Below are 17,335 nucleotides of genomic sequence, written 5' to 3' on the forward strand. Positions count from 1 at the left end.
GTGCTGTACCTATGTGTGTGTGTGTTTTTATTAAACAGAAATATCAAAGAAAATGCTGCAGGTTGCTGCATTTCTCATCCCAAATAAAGAGGGAAGAGAGACTCGTCTTCACGTTGTGGAGTCATAACAATAGCAACAACGTGGCAATTTCAAACCTTAGCTTTGGGGTTATGAATTATAAATGAGTCTCATCATGAGGATGGCTGACTGGCTGATTAAAAATGACACATGGAGCTCCACCCCGTCCCCAAGTGTTCATCAGAGACAAGAGCACAACACAGCAATCTGCTCCATCAGAGGAAGCCGTGATGAAGCCCGACCCAGACAGGGAGCTCAGCTTCTCTGTGTGTGCATACACCGGGTCAGCCTGTGACCTTTGCAGGACTATTCTAAAGGGGCCAGAAGCACCGAGAAGTAAGTCAGGTTGACTTCTGATTCAGAGATGCACCTCGGGTTTTGGCAGCGGTAATTAACGTTTTCCTCCCAGATTAAATGCACTGAGCAATTTACGTAAAAGTGTCCCCAAGCCAGAGGTAATATTCATGTTATTCCTTGTATCACCGTGACGTCTGCTGTCCAATCACCTGTTCCCATTCTGCATGCCGATTAACGCACTGACACCCCTCAGGATTCAATCTGTCCTCGTTCTGTTCTGCAAAACGAGCCTCTAAGTGAAAAACATGTAGGAAAATCATGTTTTAAACAGGATATGATGGGGGCTCGTCTAAGGGGAAATAAAAGCATCAGTGAAAAAGTCATTTTGTAAAAATCTATGTAACATGGAAAATTGACGAAAAGAAGACGAGCTCTGATTTTTGCAGGCTTTCTGTCAGCTTATTCACTAACGGGCTTCTGTCGTACAAAACTTAAAAACTTTGATGTTATTTTGAAAAAGCCACTAAAATCTCTACGGTGGCTGTGAGCCGTTCCCTCTGCGACGCTTTTCCTGTTCTCAGCCTCAAAACGATAAAAAAAAAAAAGAACAACAGCCTCACTACATGAAGGCAAGTTTAACTGATTTATTCCGACTAAAAGTGATCGATGTGGTACAGTTTTTTTTTTTTTGTGTGTGGGATTATTAAGCACTTCTCGGTGTGACGTGACTACTAACAATGCTGACGTGTGCTCTTCAGACAGGATGGATGAGACCAAAAAATGATGTAGCACCTTGTGTCGTAATGCCACGGGGGTCAAAAAGGCCGAGGACGTCGGATCCGGAGGCCGCGATCGAACATGCGCCAACGCTTCTCCAACGAGCCGCTTATCCTCCAGCAGGGTGGAGAGTTTTTCTTTTTTTTTCTTTTGTGACTCTTGTTGTTGGGTTTGCCTCCTGCACTAATCCAACTTCAAACTCTAGATATATACACAGCAGAGCGACGGTCCAGTCCGCCTCTGTCCGCGGGAGCCGAACTACTCGGTCTGGGTCACGTCTAGGGCAAAGCGAACGCCGCCGCCGCTCCTCCGAGGCTCGCCTCCCTCCAGCAGTGGCTGTGTTCCTCCTCCAGCAGCACCCTGGGAATGATGATGACTGGGTCGGAGAACCTCGTCTTTAGAATCTCTAGGAGGCAGCACATTTTTTTTTTTTTTTAAGATACCAGACAGAGACAAAAAGAGACAGAGGATAAGGGATTTACGTTGGACAAAAACACAAAGTCGTCGTGTTGAGCTAAGCACCCTGAGACCGCTCATTACTGGGAAATAAAGCTAACAATGGGATTTTTTAAAAAAAGAAAAAAAAAACAAATGTCAAAAAAAAAAACATCTCAATTTATTCCTTTAAAAACTGACAGATACTCAGATTTCAATCTGCTGTTTCATCCAATCGCTTTCCAAGCTGTCGTTTGAGCGAATGAGGGTCTCACGGTCGCTAAAAAAAAAATGCAGTGCGACAATGGAAAAAAACAAACAAGAAAAAGAAAATCTCACTTAAAACAAATCAGAAGGAACGATTAGATCGTTAGCATGCACTTACACTTTCCTCTGAAATGTGTCTTTCCGAGGAGGCGCTGCTTCCCTCATTCCATTCACACTCACCCTCCGTCTTATTTCCATGCTCAGCACTTGTTCAAGACAGAGGGCGAGGCCTAGCGAAACTCAGATTGCAGGTCCAACAGAAAACAGTGGCGGCATGCGTCAGAAAACACATTCGAATGCAAACGAGGGTAAAAAAAAGTGCAGAAGAAAAATGAAACTTTCACTTTTTGGCCAAACGGGAGAGAGAGTTCATTCATCATGTGAGCTGAGCACATGAGAGACCCGCCTCATGCATTACCTTGCAAACGTGTTGACACCCGCATTGGCTGGTTGACACTGCCATGTTTCAAACTTCATGTTTTTTTTGTTGTTTTTTTTACATCAGGATTCTGTGTGCGACACCAACACTGAAGTTGTGCGTAAAAGCGGATGGAAAATGATACACGGTTTACACAGATTTTTATTCTAGCGCTCGTTTTCAAGATAGCTCAAGTTCAGCTACATTCGACAGAGAGCATCTATCTGCGACTGCCAAATTATAAATAATTAAAAAAAAAATGTAGCTTTGGACTTTGACTGGGTCAGTTTAAGTCGTGAATATGCTTTAAACCAAGGGTGCTCAAGAAATAAATTAGGACAAAACTTTGGTTTTTTAAGTTAAAATCTACTTATAAAACTTTTAGATGGTCTTTGCCAACCTTTCTGGTTTCCTTCTGTTGTCATGGTAACCACTACTACTGCTAATGGACCTATGCACTACCTCTGTTTACCCAAATCTGCTTCTTACTGCTATATTAAAACTTGACTAAATACAGCCAGTGTTTTCAAATGAAGACTGACCTAAATCTTGTTTTAATTCCTGAGTACAGACAAAATATTTATTCGATTGAGTAAAAAAAAAACCCCACCACTACCCTGGTTTTAAGCTAACTCAGTCTATTGTAACTCATGCTGTGTGTCGGGGTTGTTGCTGTTGTTTGGTCTCTAATGTTCTCTGAGGAACGTCCGATTTAAAGACATTAAACATGTTTACTGTAAATTCAGTGTTTATCTGCAGAAGTTACTTTCACATAGTTGAATTAAGGGAAGATCAGCACACTTTTCAGATTATACGTCAAGTAAGTTGAAAACCGTGTTGCATTTCCCACTTCGCAGCCACGTGCCACTTGGTGTTGGTTTATCGCAAAGAATCCCAAAAAAATGCGCTGAAGTTTGCGGGCTGTGGGGATAGAATTACTTTCGCAAGGCACTACATGAGCCGGCTGCTTCTTAAAATGAAACAGATCCAGTCATGCAGTTTCCAGAAACCATGGAGGCCGGATGCATTACAGCAGCTGGTTCAGGAATGGTTGGAGATGGCTGGACTACACCTCAAGCCTCCTTAAGGGAAGCCGCGGGCGGGATGTGAGACACGGCCTCCATCTCACTCTCCCCTCCCACTCTAGCGTCCATATGGAAGAGAAACACGGAGGGGAGTCGAGCAAAGACAATGTGGTGATTTGGTCTGAATAGCAACAATAATAATAGTAATAAAGAAGAAGGAAAAAAAAATCTGAAAACTGTGCCACTGTAATCGAAGAAAACAAACAAAACAAAAGCGGATCACGACTCCATGAGCAGGTATGAATGAGAATGAGAGGCGTTTTCTGGCTGCGTTTGGCTGTCGTTTGCTCCTGGCGTTGGGTTTACCTGGGATCGGGTAGCGCACAGCCCCACAGGTGTTGCTTTAGGGTCTGCACCCAGCCAATATCTCGGATTGGCTGGCAGAGTTGTATGTAGTGGTACTGTTTTAGCACAACCCTTCAAATGAATCAGAATGTCACTCATTAGCACAGAACAAACTGGACACAGCATCATCTAATAATAGTAAAAATAATAATAATAGTTAGAAATGACATGTAGGAGAGAGGTAAGTCTATCACACATCTGTGTTTTTGGCTGTTTGAAGCACATGGCATGTTTATTCTGGAATGAGCGTCTTCTTTTCTCACGCGCATGTCGCTCCGTAAACCCGATGAGTTCTTGGAATATATTGGAAAGTGATGCAAGAATAATATATTCTTCAGTCCCCACACATCAGAGAAACATGCGCGTGTCGGAAAAAAGAAGAAGAAGCAGCAGCTTCGGCTCATGCCAGACTCTTAGTGCTAAGCGTAGCGGAGGGGTCAAAGGTGAGGGGGGTGGGGGGGTGAGAGCTACGTTCTCTTCCATGTGGATAGAGCCGATACAATGTCGTCTGTCACACAGACACAGACTGGGACAGGGGAAACGCTGACAGACACCTGCAACCAACTAACCTTTAACCATTCCTCTGAACGAAAAGAAGCAAAGAACACACTGCTTTTTCTGCTTTTTTTGTTGTTTTTTTTTGCATTTATTTAGAATGTTTCATTAAATAAGACCAAGCAGATAAAACACAAGCACGTCACAGTTTTTTTTTTTTTTTTTGTCCAAGACATAGCTTTCTTTAGCATACTTTCTATCCTTATTTTTGTCTAATAAATACATATAGATAGCACCAAGTGTGTGGTGTAATAATTTACATTTACAAGACAAGGTGCCCACCCCCACCACCCCGTTGTCCCCCCGCCCCCCTTCCACCCTCCTTAAACACCAATCAAAGGCTGCAAAATGCTAATGAGTCAGGCCCATGTCCCAGATGGGGTTGGTGTTCAGCTTGAATGTGTGCGGTGGTGATGGTTGCCGAGGAGACGGAGCGAGGAGTCACAACTTTCAGTCATTCTGAATGAAGGAGATGTTGAGCTGCAGACAAAACGGCGGCGGCGCGACACAGAGAACGAGGCTTTACGGCTCTGATGGACCCAAGAACGGGATGCAGTGTTGTATCCTGACAAAGACGTCTGGGATTGTTTGACTTTTTTTTTTTACAGTCTGAGCTTAGAAACATCCATCCGTTATCAAGACATTTATAATTTATTTTATCAGCTGTGTAACTCAGTTGCAAGAAGACACAATTTGTGATTGTACCATGAATAAGAACAGGTATAGAAATGATAACTAAGTTAAAATAAAGCAATTACTTAGTTAGTTTGAGTGTCAGGCTACAGCACAGATTCTAACACTGATAAAGTTTTGCGCCGATCAGTTCTTTGGACAAATGTTTATGGTAGTCCATTTGTGCCATGAATGAAAGTAAGTCCAACAGAAAGTCATAACTACAAGATTTAAAATCATACTTTTGGGAATAAAAGTCCTAATTATAAGGTAGGAAGTCATAATTTCTACTTTCAAAGTCATAATCATGAGATAGAAAGTTTTAGTTATAAAACTAATAATGAGATAGAAAGTTAATTCTGACTTTGAAGGTCATTTCTACTTTCAGTCAAAAACAATTTTACATCCATATTTATGGGCTTTTATTTTTCCTTTTGTGGCAGAAACAGGCTTCCATAAATGCTCAACCTTCTGTGTTTGTAGATCTCAGATGTGCCGATGCTGATTTTCTCTTAAAAATACAATATAAGAGGATAAAAGAATACCATTATTAATGTATTTTTCTAGCCCTCTGGCAGTCATTAATTATTTACACCAGGAGCATCGCTGCTGTGTGAAAGAGCAGTTCCTGTACATCAGGCTTTTACCATTAGCTAAGAACAAGATGAAAATGATTGAGGATTTTACAATTTGTTCTGTCTTTAGCGATCGGCACAGAGAGTGAGGCTAGCATAGCTAAAGCTGCATTATATTCTACAGGATGTGGATGGTTGTCTCAGGTTTCTGAAAGGCTGCCATTTCCAAATCCAGCAGCAGGAAAACAGAGCAACTGTGCTGAGCTCCAACAAGCCTTCCTGTTATCTGCTGAAACTCTTGATCTCTCTGTCTAGATGATATGTCATAAAAATTACGGCTTTCTTTTGCAAAACTTGGTACATCTCAGTTCTCCCCTAATGTCATTTTTAACACACCAGTGTAACTGGAAAGAGCCAGCCAAGTGTTTTATTTTACTCAGTAACAGAGCCCAAACCAAACATTTCTTGTCTATGTGACCTGTTAGCATTTAGCATGGTGTGCTTATTAAGCAGAAGTAAGCTGGACTTTGTGTCACTGTTAAAAACTATCTGATTACGCTCACCAGCATCTCTAATACTAACTTTAATCCAACATATTGTGAAGGCTGCTGAATAATAAAAAAAATAAATAAAGCACATTTTAGTATTAGCAAAAATAGTAGCAGTTTTGATTAGCTCCTGGACTTTAATCTGTTACTTTAGTTAGTTAATGATATCGATTTTAACACCAATAATCTAATTTTACATACAAAAATTGCGACAGGAACCTTTGTACTCATTTGTTTCTGGCATGCCAGTAAATCTGACACACAAGAAATAGATTAAAAACAATATCTTTGTTGTTGACCTCTATTTATTCAGAAAATAACATTTTTTAATTAATAATGTTGCTTGCTTTCTTGATATTTAGGTTTTGATTAAAATGGGAGTAATTGCAGTTAATTAATTACAGACCCTGCAATTAACTCAATTAGAAACTTTAATTGAGTCCCACCATAATAAATGGTTTGGAAAATAAATCAGACTATCTTCGCTGACTATTTTGAAAAGAGCTCTAAGGACAAAGTAAAAATAAATAATGCTGTGGTGTAGAAAGTCCAAGTTTTTTTTTTTACTAGCGGTGTTTGTTTTCATAATTAGCATTTAAAACCAACAAAACAACAACTTTCTATCCCTAATATCTGAAGTAGATTAAACACTGACATCTTTGTCACTGTGCATCTGGGTATGAATAACCTAAAAGCTGAATTATGATCCGTTTCTTGTCGTCCCAAGCCAGTGAAATAACATCAGTGCATAACAAAAGAGGCCGTACAGGGAGGCGTGTGTCTCTGCATTCACACAGTCGCATCACTGTGGCTTCTCAGACGGAGGAACCTTGCTAATAAAGAGTGTCGGAGGTGATTCCACTGAGTTATGAGCAGTCGGGCTGAAAGCTGTGAGCGTTGTGCGACAGACACACAGTAAACAAACACGAACAGTTCCCAGCTCCTCTGAGTGCCTCTCTCCCTAAATCTTATTATGAGAAATGATAGTACTGCGGTTTAAAAGGGTTACGCCTGCATTATATCATTATGTAATTCATAGGGAATCCTCCTCTGTTCTCTGACAGACTAGGCCTTAATGCATAATCGGTTTAATGTAACCTAACCGTTGCTTTCAGGACAAACTGGGTGTCCCAGAGCACCGCGGTATGAATGAGGCTCACATGAAAGGAGCAGATGTTGAATGGGAAAACAGGATCTGCAGATGAATTAAAGACATTTTCGATCAGAAAATGACATTTTTTTTTCACATTTACCAAAGCAGAGATGGTGATACTGCCAAACACACTTTCAGAGACAGTGACATAAAGGCAAACAGAGCGAGTACAGAACAAGCTGTGGATCACACACACACATCATGAATAACCAAGCTGGACATTTATCAAAGATTTTCCAGTTTGCATCATCAAAAAAAAAATGTGTTTTTTTCCAAAAGAGCCAATATGAGTCACTTTTTCTTCAAGCCCTCCTCCCTCAAAAAAACAAAAAGAAAGGAAAAAATATATAAATTAATCCTTGATAAACTCTACAAAGCAATCTGCTCAGCTGATCAAAGCCAACCCTTCAGACGTGCTTGTAAATGGGCCCATGCAACAAAAGTCATCCATTGGTTGGCCGGGCAGCCGAGTAGCCATGGCAACCTGGAGATGGAGGCGAGCGGAGAGGGGGGAGGTGGGTGGCATCAAATGGCGGAGACAGGAAAGAGGATGCTTCCGCCCACTCGTTACTATAGCGATCTAGTACAGAGTGAGACAGGAAGAGCAATGGTATGTCATGTTCACACCCTGACATGTTACTGGAGTAGAAATGTAGCCAGGAGGTAGTGAGAGGACAGAGAAGGAGAAGAAGAAGAAGGAAGCAGCTAGAGAAGGACGAAAACAAAGACAAGAACTTGGAACCAATTTTGCAGCCTCTGGGTTTGTGTCCCACAAAAAAAAAAAAAGGAAAAAAAAAAGGGAGAAGTAGTGCTAAATGATTTTTACTCTTTTGCCTCAGCCAGTTTGTTGTTGATCTCTTTACTTTTCTCCTTGTCCCCAACCGCCGGCCGGTTCTCGGGCTGGTTCTCCGAGGTCGTCTTCTTGGAGCCCTTCAGCGCGGCGCTCTGCTTATCTCTGGCTTTCCTCACCGGTTTACCCTGGCCTGCGGCTGCGGCAGCTCCAGACTTTTTAGGTTTAGAGCGCGGGACACTATACCTGTCAACCTAAGGATGTCAGACAGCAAACAGGTGATTCCTGAGCTGAAATAGGCCCCATGTTTGATTATTATTATTAGAAACGTTTCAACACAAGTCTATTCAGTGCCCTACAAATGCATGGGCAGCTTTCGAATGGTTTCATTTCATCACGTTCCAACCGCAAACGTCATTTTATTGGGCTTTTATGTTATAGAGTAGTAGCATATGCATGCCAAACTTTTCAGATTTTTTGTTTGTAATAAAAAAAAAACATGCTGGTAGCCACACGTTTTCTATTTGATTATGTCGATCTTCCAGAAAACTCCAACAAGATAAAGTGAAGTTTGTGGTTGCAACGTAGCAAAATGTGTGAGTCTAAATGAATTTGTTCCCATGACAAAATTTGCTGGATGATAAATTGTCCTAGTAATAACTGCGATTAACAATTATATTGTTGTTTTGAGACTATTTTCAAGTGATTTATTGATAATGGCATAATAATGACATTCAGCTCTCTCAAAGACCAATAAACTAGAATTTTGCAAAAAACTGAAATATAAAAAAAACCAACAACTAAAAGCAATAAATAAAAGGGGAATAAAAAGCACACACAACCAAAACCATAAATAAAACAGATTATGATGTCTGTAAACCAAATTGCCCTTCAAAAACTATTAAACCCCAGAAGGGAAACCAAACTCATTTTAATGCATCATGTGATTCATTCATGTCTTTCAGCGACAAACATAAAAACGTGAAAAATAAGAATGCTTTTTAAAACACTGCATAGCGGAGAGGTTTTCCTTTCCAGCTCTGATGTAAGTTACCGTAGTTCTTTATTTGCACAGATCCACAAGGAAACGAGCAAAATGTGAAGGTGAGACAGGCAAGCGTCTCACTGGAAATCACTCTTGCTGATTCAGAACTACGCTACGCAGTCAGGTGAGTTTGTTCTCACCTGTTTGCTGGGGTCGATGTAAGGCTCGCTGTACAAACTGCGTATCCTCCTCCTCTCCTGGGCCTTGTTGTCCGTGGGCTGCAGCGGAGCCAGCGCCTTGAAGTTGGCGCTGTAGCTGGTCTCTAAGCTCGTCTTTTCATCTGGAGGCAGGTACTGAGACTTGGCCCGAATCATCTTCACTGGCTTCACGTCTTTGTACGCCTTGAACTCGGTTCTGTCAGGAGAAAACAACGAAAAGGTATTACGAAACCAAATCGAGGCTTTGTTTGTTTGTTTGGTTATAGTAGGCAGAAAAGAGGAGAACATTTCTGCCACAAAGTTCAGAATTCTTTTTTAGAAAAAGCATGTTTTTTTCTAGAATATTTCTGAGGTTAATCTCAAAATTTCTGAGTATTTTTCTAGCAAATTTTCAACTTTTGTAGCTCAAAAATTTTCTTGCTTGTTTTTCATAGAAATTTGCTCCTTTTTTTTCTTTTCTATGTGCAATGCCTCTAATACGCAGTCATAGTAACCTACTATGTGCTTTCTGAGGTGTATGTGGACAAGAGCCCCTGTTATTAACAATGTTTTTTACACAAACAACTGTTGGATACAGAAAAAGCCGAGCATAAAATATTTTATATTCCACTGCTAATAAATCCCTTTCAGAACAAAACTCTTCGGTGGGGAAGCTGCTACGGAGCGAGGAAAACTATTCTGTCAGTGAGAAATCAAAAAGCAAAAATCAGTGGAAGAACAAAACTTTTAAAACTGAAACTTTTTGCTGCAGAAGTGACCTCTAACCCAGAAAACTAACCCAGCTGTTGAAATTTACAGTGTGGTTTTTATTATAATACTCCAAGAGATATAAATGTTCATTTAAGGAGTAAAAAAAACGAGTTGTTAATCCGTATTTTTCGCCGCAGTAGAACAGGGCAAACAGGAAGTAAACAAAGAAAATAAAGTCTTAAAACTAGAAGGAAAAAAACCCGATAACACATCTACCATCTACCGTGACCTTTTCATCTCATTACTCTAAAAATAAAGTCAGCTCATAACGTATGGTCCCTCGCTGCTTGATAAAGCGTCCCCTCTGCAGCACACAGGCTGCTAACAGCAACAATGCCTTGGCTGCTGAGTGCAGGAATAACAGAGGTGAGAATCCTGCATTATGTAACAGGACTGAAGTCCGTCTCTGAGGCCGCAGCGGGCCAAGACACCTCGACGCAGAGAAACGTTATACAACCGCCATCGCCGCCAGGAGTACGGCACGTCCCACATGACACCAGAGTATGCATGTGTTAGAGAAAGAGGGGCAGATTGTGAGAACAGACAGGGTTCACAGTGTGAAACACCGGTCTGCGCTGCAACATCACTTCTATTCATCGACATATGACTGCGCAACAATACAGCCTGTGTCTCTCAGATCAGGAGGTTCTTGGTACTAAGATTAAAAACTTTGCGTTCACCGTCACATTGTGGGCTGAAACTTTCCGCTAAACAGCAGCAGTTTTGTCTTCACTGATAATGTTTTGGAAAAATATTGATTTGAAGGGCAGTCTATCAGTTGGCTGATTTTCCTCTTGATCGGCCCTGACTGAAATTCAAAAATAGGATATTTATTTTCCTGACCAGTGAACGCATCGTAGATGAGCGCTTACCAGGTCCCACCTAAAAACAACACCCTTCAACATGGACTGCAGTTACTGAGTGAAGGAGATGCAAAGTTATGCTAATTTCAGAAGCACGGTTTAAAATATGTCAAAAGTAGCACAGAGCTGCAAGAAGCTGTTTAGTGGTGCACTGAAAAATAAAAAACAGTTAATTTGTTGCAAGTAATCAAATTAAGTTTATCCAATTAAATATATTAAGTTTATTAATTTGTCATGCTGACAAATATCTTCCAATTTCTGCATGAATTAGAACTATTGAAGCTAAAAAAAACAAAAAACAAAAACAGTGCTTTAAACTTTACAGCACTCCAGGGACAGAGTCCTGTAACCTTTAGATGTGTCCTAATCTTATGCAGCTGATCAAACGGTTTAAATCGTCTCCTGAGCCTTCAGTCCAGTTCTACAGGGTTCTGCTGGTGACCCAATTCTTTGATTCTGACGTGCTGAAGCAGGCAAATATTTATAGTAACACTTATAGTTTCTCTGACTGAAACTACAAATCATGGCATTGAATGTTTAATGTGTTGTGACTTTCTTGTATCAACTGCCTTTATTTGACTGAGGGAAAAGTCAAATTTCTGAAATAAAATGAATGCAATTTTAGAGAAAAATCAAAGAATATGGATTTTATCTGAAACAAGTCATGCACTAGAAGTGAGTAATAAATAGTCAGAAAACTTCAGGGATTATTTCCGTTTTAGTTCGACTCTTATTTTCACATTCTTACTATGGAGGTTTCCACAGAAAGTCTGTGTAATCTTCCTCCCCGATATTCTGTGCCGTGTGGCTAAACCTGCTTTGGAGAGCTGACCCTGCTGACCTCCTGTCATAGAGAATGGATGCTCAGAGAAAGACCTTATCTGTCTGACCGAACAGTGGCACTCATGGAGGGACAGCCGGGTCAGGGTCCAGTCCTGAGCTCATGTGGTACAAAGTCGTCTACACACATCGCAAACCACAGAACTGGTCTAAATGTAAAAGTGATTATGAGGAGGATCCAGAGAACTAACTTGGGTTTGAGTACAAAACTTACCAATCTGTGTAAAGGTGTATGATTGTGTGTGTCCAGTATGGCCAGAAAAGTGCTACTTAAATTCTATCACTCCCCCATTTTGAAGCCGTTCTAGAGAAATGGATCGGGACGATAATCAGAAGTTTTGTGGAGACATGAAGTAACCCTCATGCATTTCAAACTTGCCAATACATCACAGCAAGAATTAAATGGTGCAAGAAGGCACAGCCCTTTGGGATATTTTAGATTACCTGAGCCAACATGAGACATTCTCTGGCGGTCACCTGTATCTAAATGAGGCATCTTGGTAATAATCTAAGAGCTTGGATTTGTTGCCCTGATTGAATGTTGCTGAGGGGTGATAGGGTAGAAGCATGAAATTGTCTGAACTTTTCAGATTATAACCAGGCTGCCAAGTAAGCCTGGGCAGAGGCAGAATTACCTGGGAGTTCACATGCACTGCTCTCCATTAAAATAAGTTTCACATCTGATTTGCACCAAATTATCCACTTCAACATTTTACAACTCTGAACTGCAACTTCTTCATTTCTCTAGTTTGCACTGATTTTCAAGAATCACATTTTTTTGGAACTAGGACTGCAACCACTGGTTCTTTCTTATTTTAGGAATCAATTATATTATTCTGATGATTAGTTGGATTAAAAAATTGCCACTTTCTGCTGATTTTTTGTTTAACCACTTAAGCTTACGTTATATAAAATTGAAAGTACATTAAAAATAATTCAGTTGTTAACAATTAACCAATTACTAAATTAGTTGACAATTATTTCCATATGCGATTCATCGTGATTCATTAGATTAATAATTTCAGCCCACATCAATACCCTTTTGATTTTACCAGTAATGATTAGCTGAACTGCTTTAAGTGTTTTTAAAAAACTTTTAGGCCAAATGTTTACGAGAAAATGGCAAAAACAAAAAATTGGGAAATTGCAGTGTCCCTGAAATTAAGATTTGAATCTTGTCTCATTTTGTTCTCATGTGTTGGATGCATTTTGAAACCCACAGCTGGACATTCGCTGGTGCTGCTCTGCATGGGTCAACTTCATTTCTTCCTATGTTGTTCTACCTTTTGTCAAATGAAATGAAAGGGTTTTTTTAAGTCCAGTGGTGTCTCATCTGACAAACAACACAGAAAGGTGAAGACACCACACTTAAAGTAAAAGATTAAGGTTTAGAACACATATTAAACCTTGATGATTATAACATCACTGTATCAATACATGGAGTGTTCACTCATGGTGTTCCCCAGGGCTTGGTTATTGGAGTGTGGTTCTTCATCTTCTATATGCTGCCTTAAGTGTTGTCATGGGAAATCACTGTTTGTCTGAAAACACGACTTTATCCGTCAAATCAATGAAAACAAGTCATCTAGGAACAACACTCGTGCCTAACGGAGGTGAAGCTCAAGGAGTCGATAAACTAGGTGTATTATGCCATGGTGACCTTGGTAACATGGTGCTTCTGAATATAACCACTGTCTGGAATCTCAGAGTTAGATTTGGCCTTAATGTATAGTGAACAACTGTGCTGAGCAGCAATATTACACATGCACAATGCGGCTAAAATAAGAAGCATCTTGTCTCAGAATAGTGCAGAAAAATTTGCGCATGCTGTTGTAAGCTTTAAAAAAACTAAATTCATTGCTCTGTGAAATCCTTCGGACAGAACTCTCATAGGGTGGAAAATTGCTACAGAAGTTGTAGTTGAAAACTCCTGCATGTCCATTCCACACACTTTTGGCTTGTCCTCTTTGCTTATTAGCTCTCTTTTCTGCTTATTTTATATGCTGCAATGTGGTATTTTTAACCCTGGTGTATTTTATTTCTCTATTATTTAGATCTTTTATCATCTTGATATGCATGGTTACATGCAGTTTAATGTTATTCCTGTCACAATTGAGAGGTGTTTGAGTTTGCATTTGATTATGTCCCCGTTGTTTACTTCATCTTAGATCCGGCCTTTATATTTCCTCCCCTCTTGTTCAGTTTTGCTTGGATTCTTTGTGTATTTGAGTTTTGATTACAGGTCAGCCTTTCGCCTCTCCTCATGACAATTTGTCTGACAGTTGCAGCTTCATTCAGAAGCTCTATAATCTGTGCACTGATACTGCGAAGACAAATTTCCCTCTCGGTGATTCTCTCTAATTCCACACCAACACTGGTGAGAGATAAAGAGCTGGCCGGCCTCGGTCATAGTCGTCTAGGCCATCAATCTCCCTCTGCACACAGCCTCAGCTTTCGTTCTCAGCAGCCTTCCTTTTGCGTCAGCCGGTGCAGCTTCTGGTTTCTGCTCAGCAGCTCCCTCCTTTCTCTATGTGCCGCCTAAAAACCTCTAGAACCGCTTGAGGTTTTGCAACTTCTACAGCGAAAAGGGAACATTTTCATAAATCACAATTACTGAAACGCTACAGGCAGGATTGAGCCAGTTTCTATTTGAATTGACATCAGGGTTAAAGAGTTTCAGCATCAGATTTAATCGGAATACATTTCACTGTCAAATCTGTGTGAGCAGATACGGCAAATCCAGATTAGAGAAGTTACATAAGACAAGGAGCTTTTTCCAGAGAATGTTCTGACCCGAGGCAACAGCAGAACACGAGCGGGTTTTATTTTGAGGAACAGAATTAATTTTCTTTCAAAGCCTTTTCCTCCCGCTAAAATGTGGCAGAGTATGAGATTGTTCCGTTCACAGTCTGTCGACTCTCGGGACCGTTTAGACCTGAAAACGGATCAATGTAAATGCAGCTACACCTAATAGCGCTCTTTAGTAAATGTGACATAGACAGCGGTCATTGGCAGTTTAACTGATTTTCTTTGTGAGGTTCTATGGTTTTATGTTTCACCCGACAAAGTAAAAACTAATTCAGGAAGCTCCTGAGATTTTACTGCTCAGAGAAATGTGTCAAGCAATAATTGGTGACACAAATTATAAAATATATCAGAAACTCTGAACCCACTGAACCTGAAAGACTCTTGTGTTTTTTGGTGCATTTTTTTCCTCAGTGCTTGTTTAATCGCTTTACTTTTCAAATGCTTTTTATTAAACTGACATAGAAAAGCACGCGAGGCTGACAGGACGAAGAATAGCTTTTGTCTTGAAACAGAGTGGGTAGCAGAACGAAAACAAGTACAAAGGCTGCAACAGCAGCGTTCGCCTCGTTTATTGTCACACAAAAATGACATTTAAAGCATAATGGAGAGAGTTGGAAATGTGAAGGTTGGATGGAAGAGTTCTGGTTGAAAATGCTGCACCAATACAGAGAAAACACCCTGGTGAATGCTGTGGTTAGCAAAAGCAGAGATGCCTTTAGCTTTTTCCCAGGTACAAAAAGGAGCCTTTGTGTTTTAGAGAACCATGTGTTCTCAAAAAGAAAGTCAGGAAATAGCCAGGAGTAAAAGAGAGTCATTCGAGGAAGACAAGTGGGTTTTTATCTGCTGGTTGTCATGAAGTACTTTGACACTGGTGTCAAGTACTTGTAGAGATGAAGCAATCATTATCTGCACCACTAAAAAACTAAAACAACTCCTGCAGAGATGTCAGTACAAAGAAAAAAATCCACTATGTCTCCTTTACTCCTTTGCAAATTTCAGTGCATCTGTTTTGTTTTTGTTTTTACATTTAAAACATGAATAAACTGTGCTGTATTACCAGATACTCCAATTTCTTGGACAAGATCTTTTCAAAATAAATAACAGCTCTGTCCAGAAAATTATATGAGAGAAATAAGACTTTTCTATTAAACCTTAGATTGCAAGATCATTCATTTTCATTCATACTGTCTTCAACAAACTTCAACAAATGCAATTTGTTACAAACAAATTTTGTTTGGGGTTTGTAACAAATGCTCTTTCAAATACAATGTTGCAATGCAATGTTGCATTTGAGAGAGCAGTAGGCATTACACAGCTCTTCACTGTTATTCACATTGAGTCTAATACTCCATTTTGATTTGACTAAAATCATTAAAAAAAAAACATGGTTATTAATAATACTAATTAAATGCAATAGCAATCAGACATCTGTGTGAACGGGTTGTGACTTGCATGCACAGAAGAAGAATGTCGACGTCGCACAGCAACTCACTGTTTATGGAGGTAAAACTGGATCAATTTTAACGGTTTTAAGCAATGGGTGCCAACGCTATTGTCACGAGATCAATACAAGACAAAGGAAGCTAAACAAAAAACAAACTTAAGTGCTTTACTGATGGCTTGTTTACGTCCTGATTTGCCACATTTAGCTTCTTCTAGAGCAGGATTATTACGCAGGTCAGCGAAGTAAAAGTCCTGCTCCTGACTTGACCTCCAGCAGCTTTCACCGCCCACCTTCCAGCTGAGGTTAACCACTGAGACTGCTTTGCAAAACACAACTCAATTCAATTCAAAAGTACTTTATTAATCCCAAAGGAAAATGTAATTAAACAACCTGACTGAATTACTTTTTAGAGATACATAATTCTCTTGTTAAGGCAAATAGAAAATTAATATCATTGCAGGTTAATCCAAAGTTCAAACCCCCTAACAATAGATGACTGATGTTATCTACAGTGTGACTGAAAAACAGAGCCAAGCCTCCAAGATCACAAGAAATCCACGTGGTCCACACAGGAATAACCTTACGAAGATACAATCAGGTGGAAACTTTAGGCAACAAAACGTAGAAAACATGATTTTGCATGATCAAGCTAGAGTATAAAATAAGGAGAAAAAGGCATGTCTGCTACTTTTTAAAAATCAATTTAACATTCTATTGCTTCTGACAAAAATGGACGCAATATGTTTTGAGCTGCAAAACGATACTTTATGATTTCAACCGTTTGCTTTTGTCTCTATACTCTGTAACTTCCTTACTGTCTTTGCAGGCAGACGAAAACAGAGTCGACTGGCTTCTGCAGGCCGTCTTATTACCCAGCGCTGATGGAGAGAACCTGCTTTGCTCCCTGCTGACTGCTAAATAACACAGGAACCAAACAGCTGGAGGACTCTGCTGATGCACTAACACGGTGCCATTTGCCTACGCCGACCGAGTCACACTTCCCACCAAAGACTGCTCAGTAGCAGCACTGAGCCAAATTATTTTCTGCCTATACATACCACTGGCTATTTTTATAGCAAGACAAAGCATGAAGACCTGCCAAAGAAAAAAAAACTCAACTGAGCATCATGCACTGGCTCAGGCTTAAATAAACATAATCCAGTCTTTTCAAATGCAGCGGGGAGATGCAGCACACAGCAATAACATGCATGACTTGACGTTCATCCTTCCACCCGTCCCCATCGTTCTCTGGAACGTTGCATAACAAAACAGAGATTAGCCTCGAGGACCTGAACATTAGCGGCATCCTGCAACCGGTTTCATTCAGCCTAATGGCATTCAGAGGTGAAAACTGAAGCTGATTGTCATTTAATGCGCTCACACAACCACACACACACACACACACACACACACACACACACACACACACACA

The 17,335-nt window shown here is 40.2% G+C and overlaps 1 protein-coding gene across 5 annotated transcripts in view; it reads right to left on the reverse strand.

The window, feature by feature from the left end:
* Nucleotides 1–1,004: 1,004 nt before the first annotated feature.
* The window catches only part of map6a (microtubule-associated protein 6a), an 18,953-nt gene continuing 2,622 nt past the window's right edge, over nt 1,005–17,335 (reverse strand). Inside the window, exons 2-5 of one of the 5 annotated variants that reach the window (XM_008428237.2) lie at nt 9,181–9,394; nt 8,032–8,249; nt 3,664–3,774; nt 1,005–1,558 (exon numbers count right to left, since the gene is read on the reverse strand). In XM_008428237.2, coding sequence (XP_008426459.1) covers nt 1,411–1,558; nt 3,664–3,774; nt 8,032–8,249; nt 9,181–9,394 — 691 coding nt within the window. In that variant the 3' untranslated portion in view covers nt 1,005–1,410. Of the gene's footprint in view, nt 1,559–3,663; nt 3,775–4,405; nt 7,786–8,031; nt 8,250–9,180; nt 9,395–17,335 lie in introns of those variants that run through there. The other 4 variants (XM_008428241.2, XM_008428239.2, XM_008428240.2 and 1 more) reach the window with 4 other exon arrangements.

This window comes from Poecilia reticulata, linkage group LG14 (assembly GCF_000633615.1).
Source record: "Poecilia reticulata strain Guanapo linkage group LG14, Guppy_female_1.0+MT, whole genome shotgun sequence".
Classification (NCBI taxonomy): Eukaryota; Metazoa; Chordata; class Actinopteri; order Cyprinodontiformes; family Poeciliidae; genus Poecilia; species Poecilia reticulata.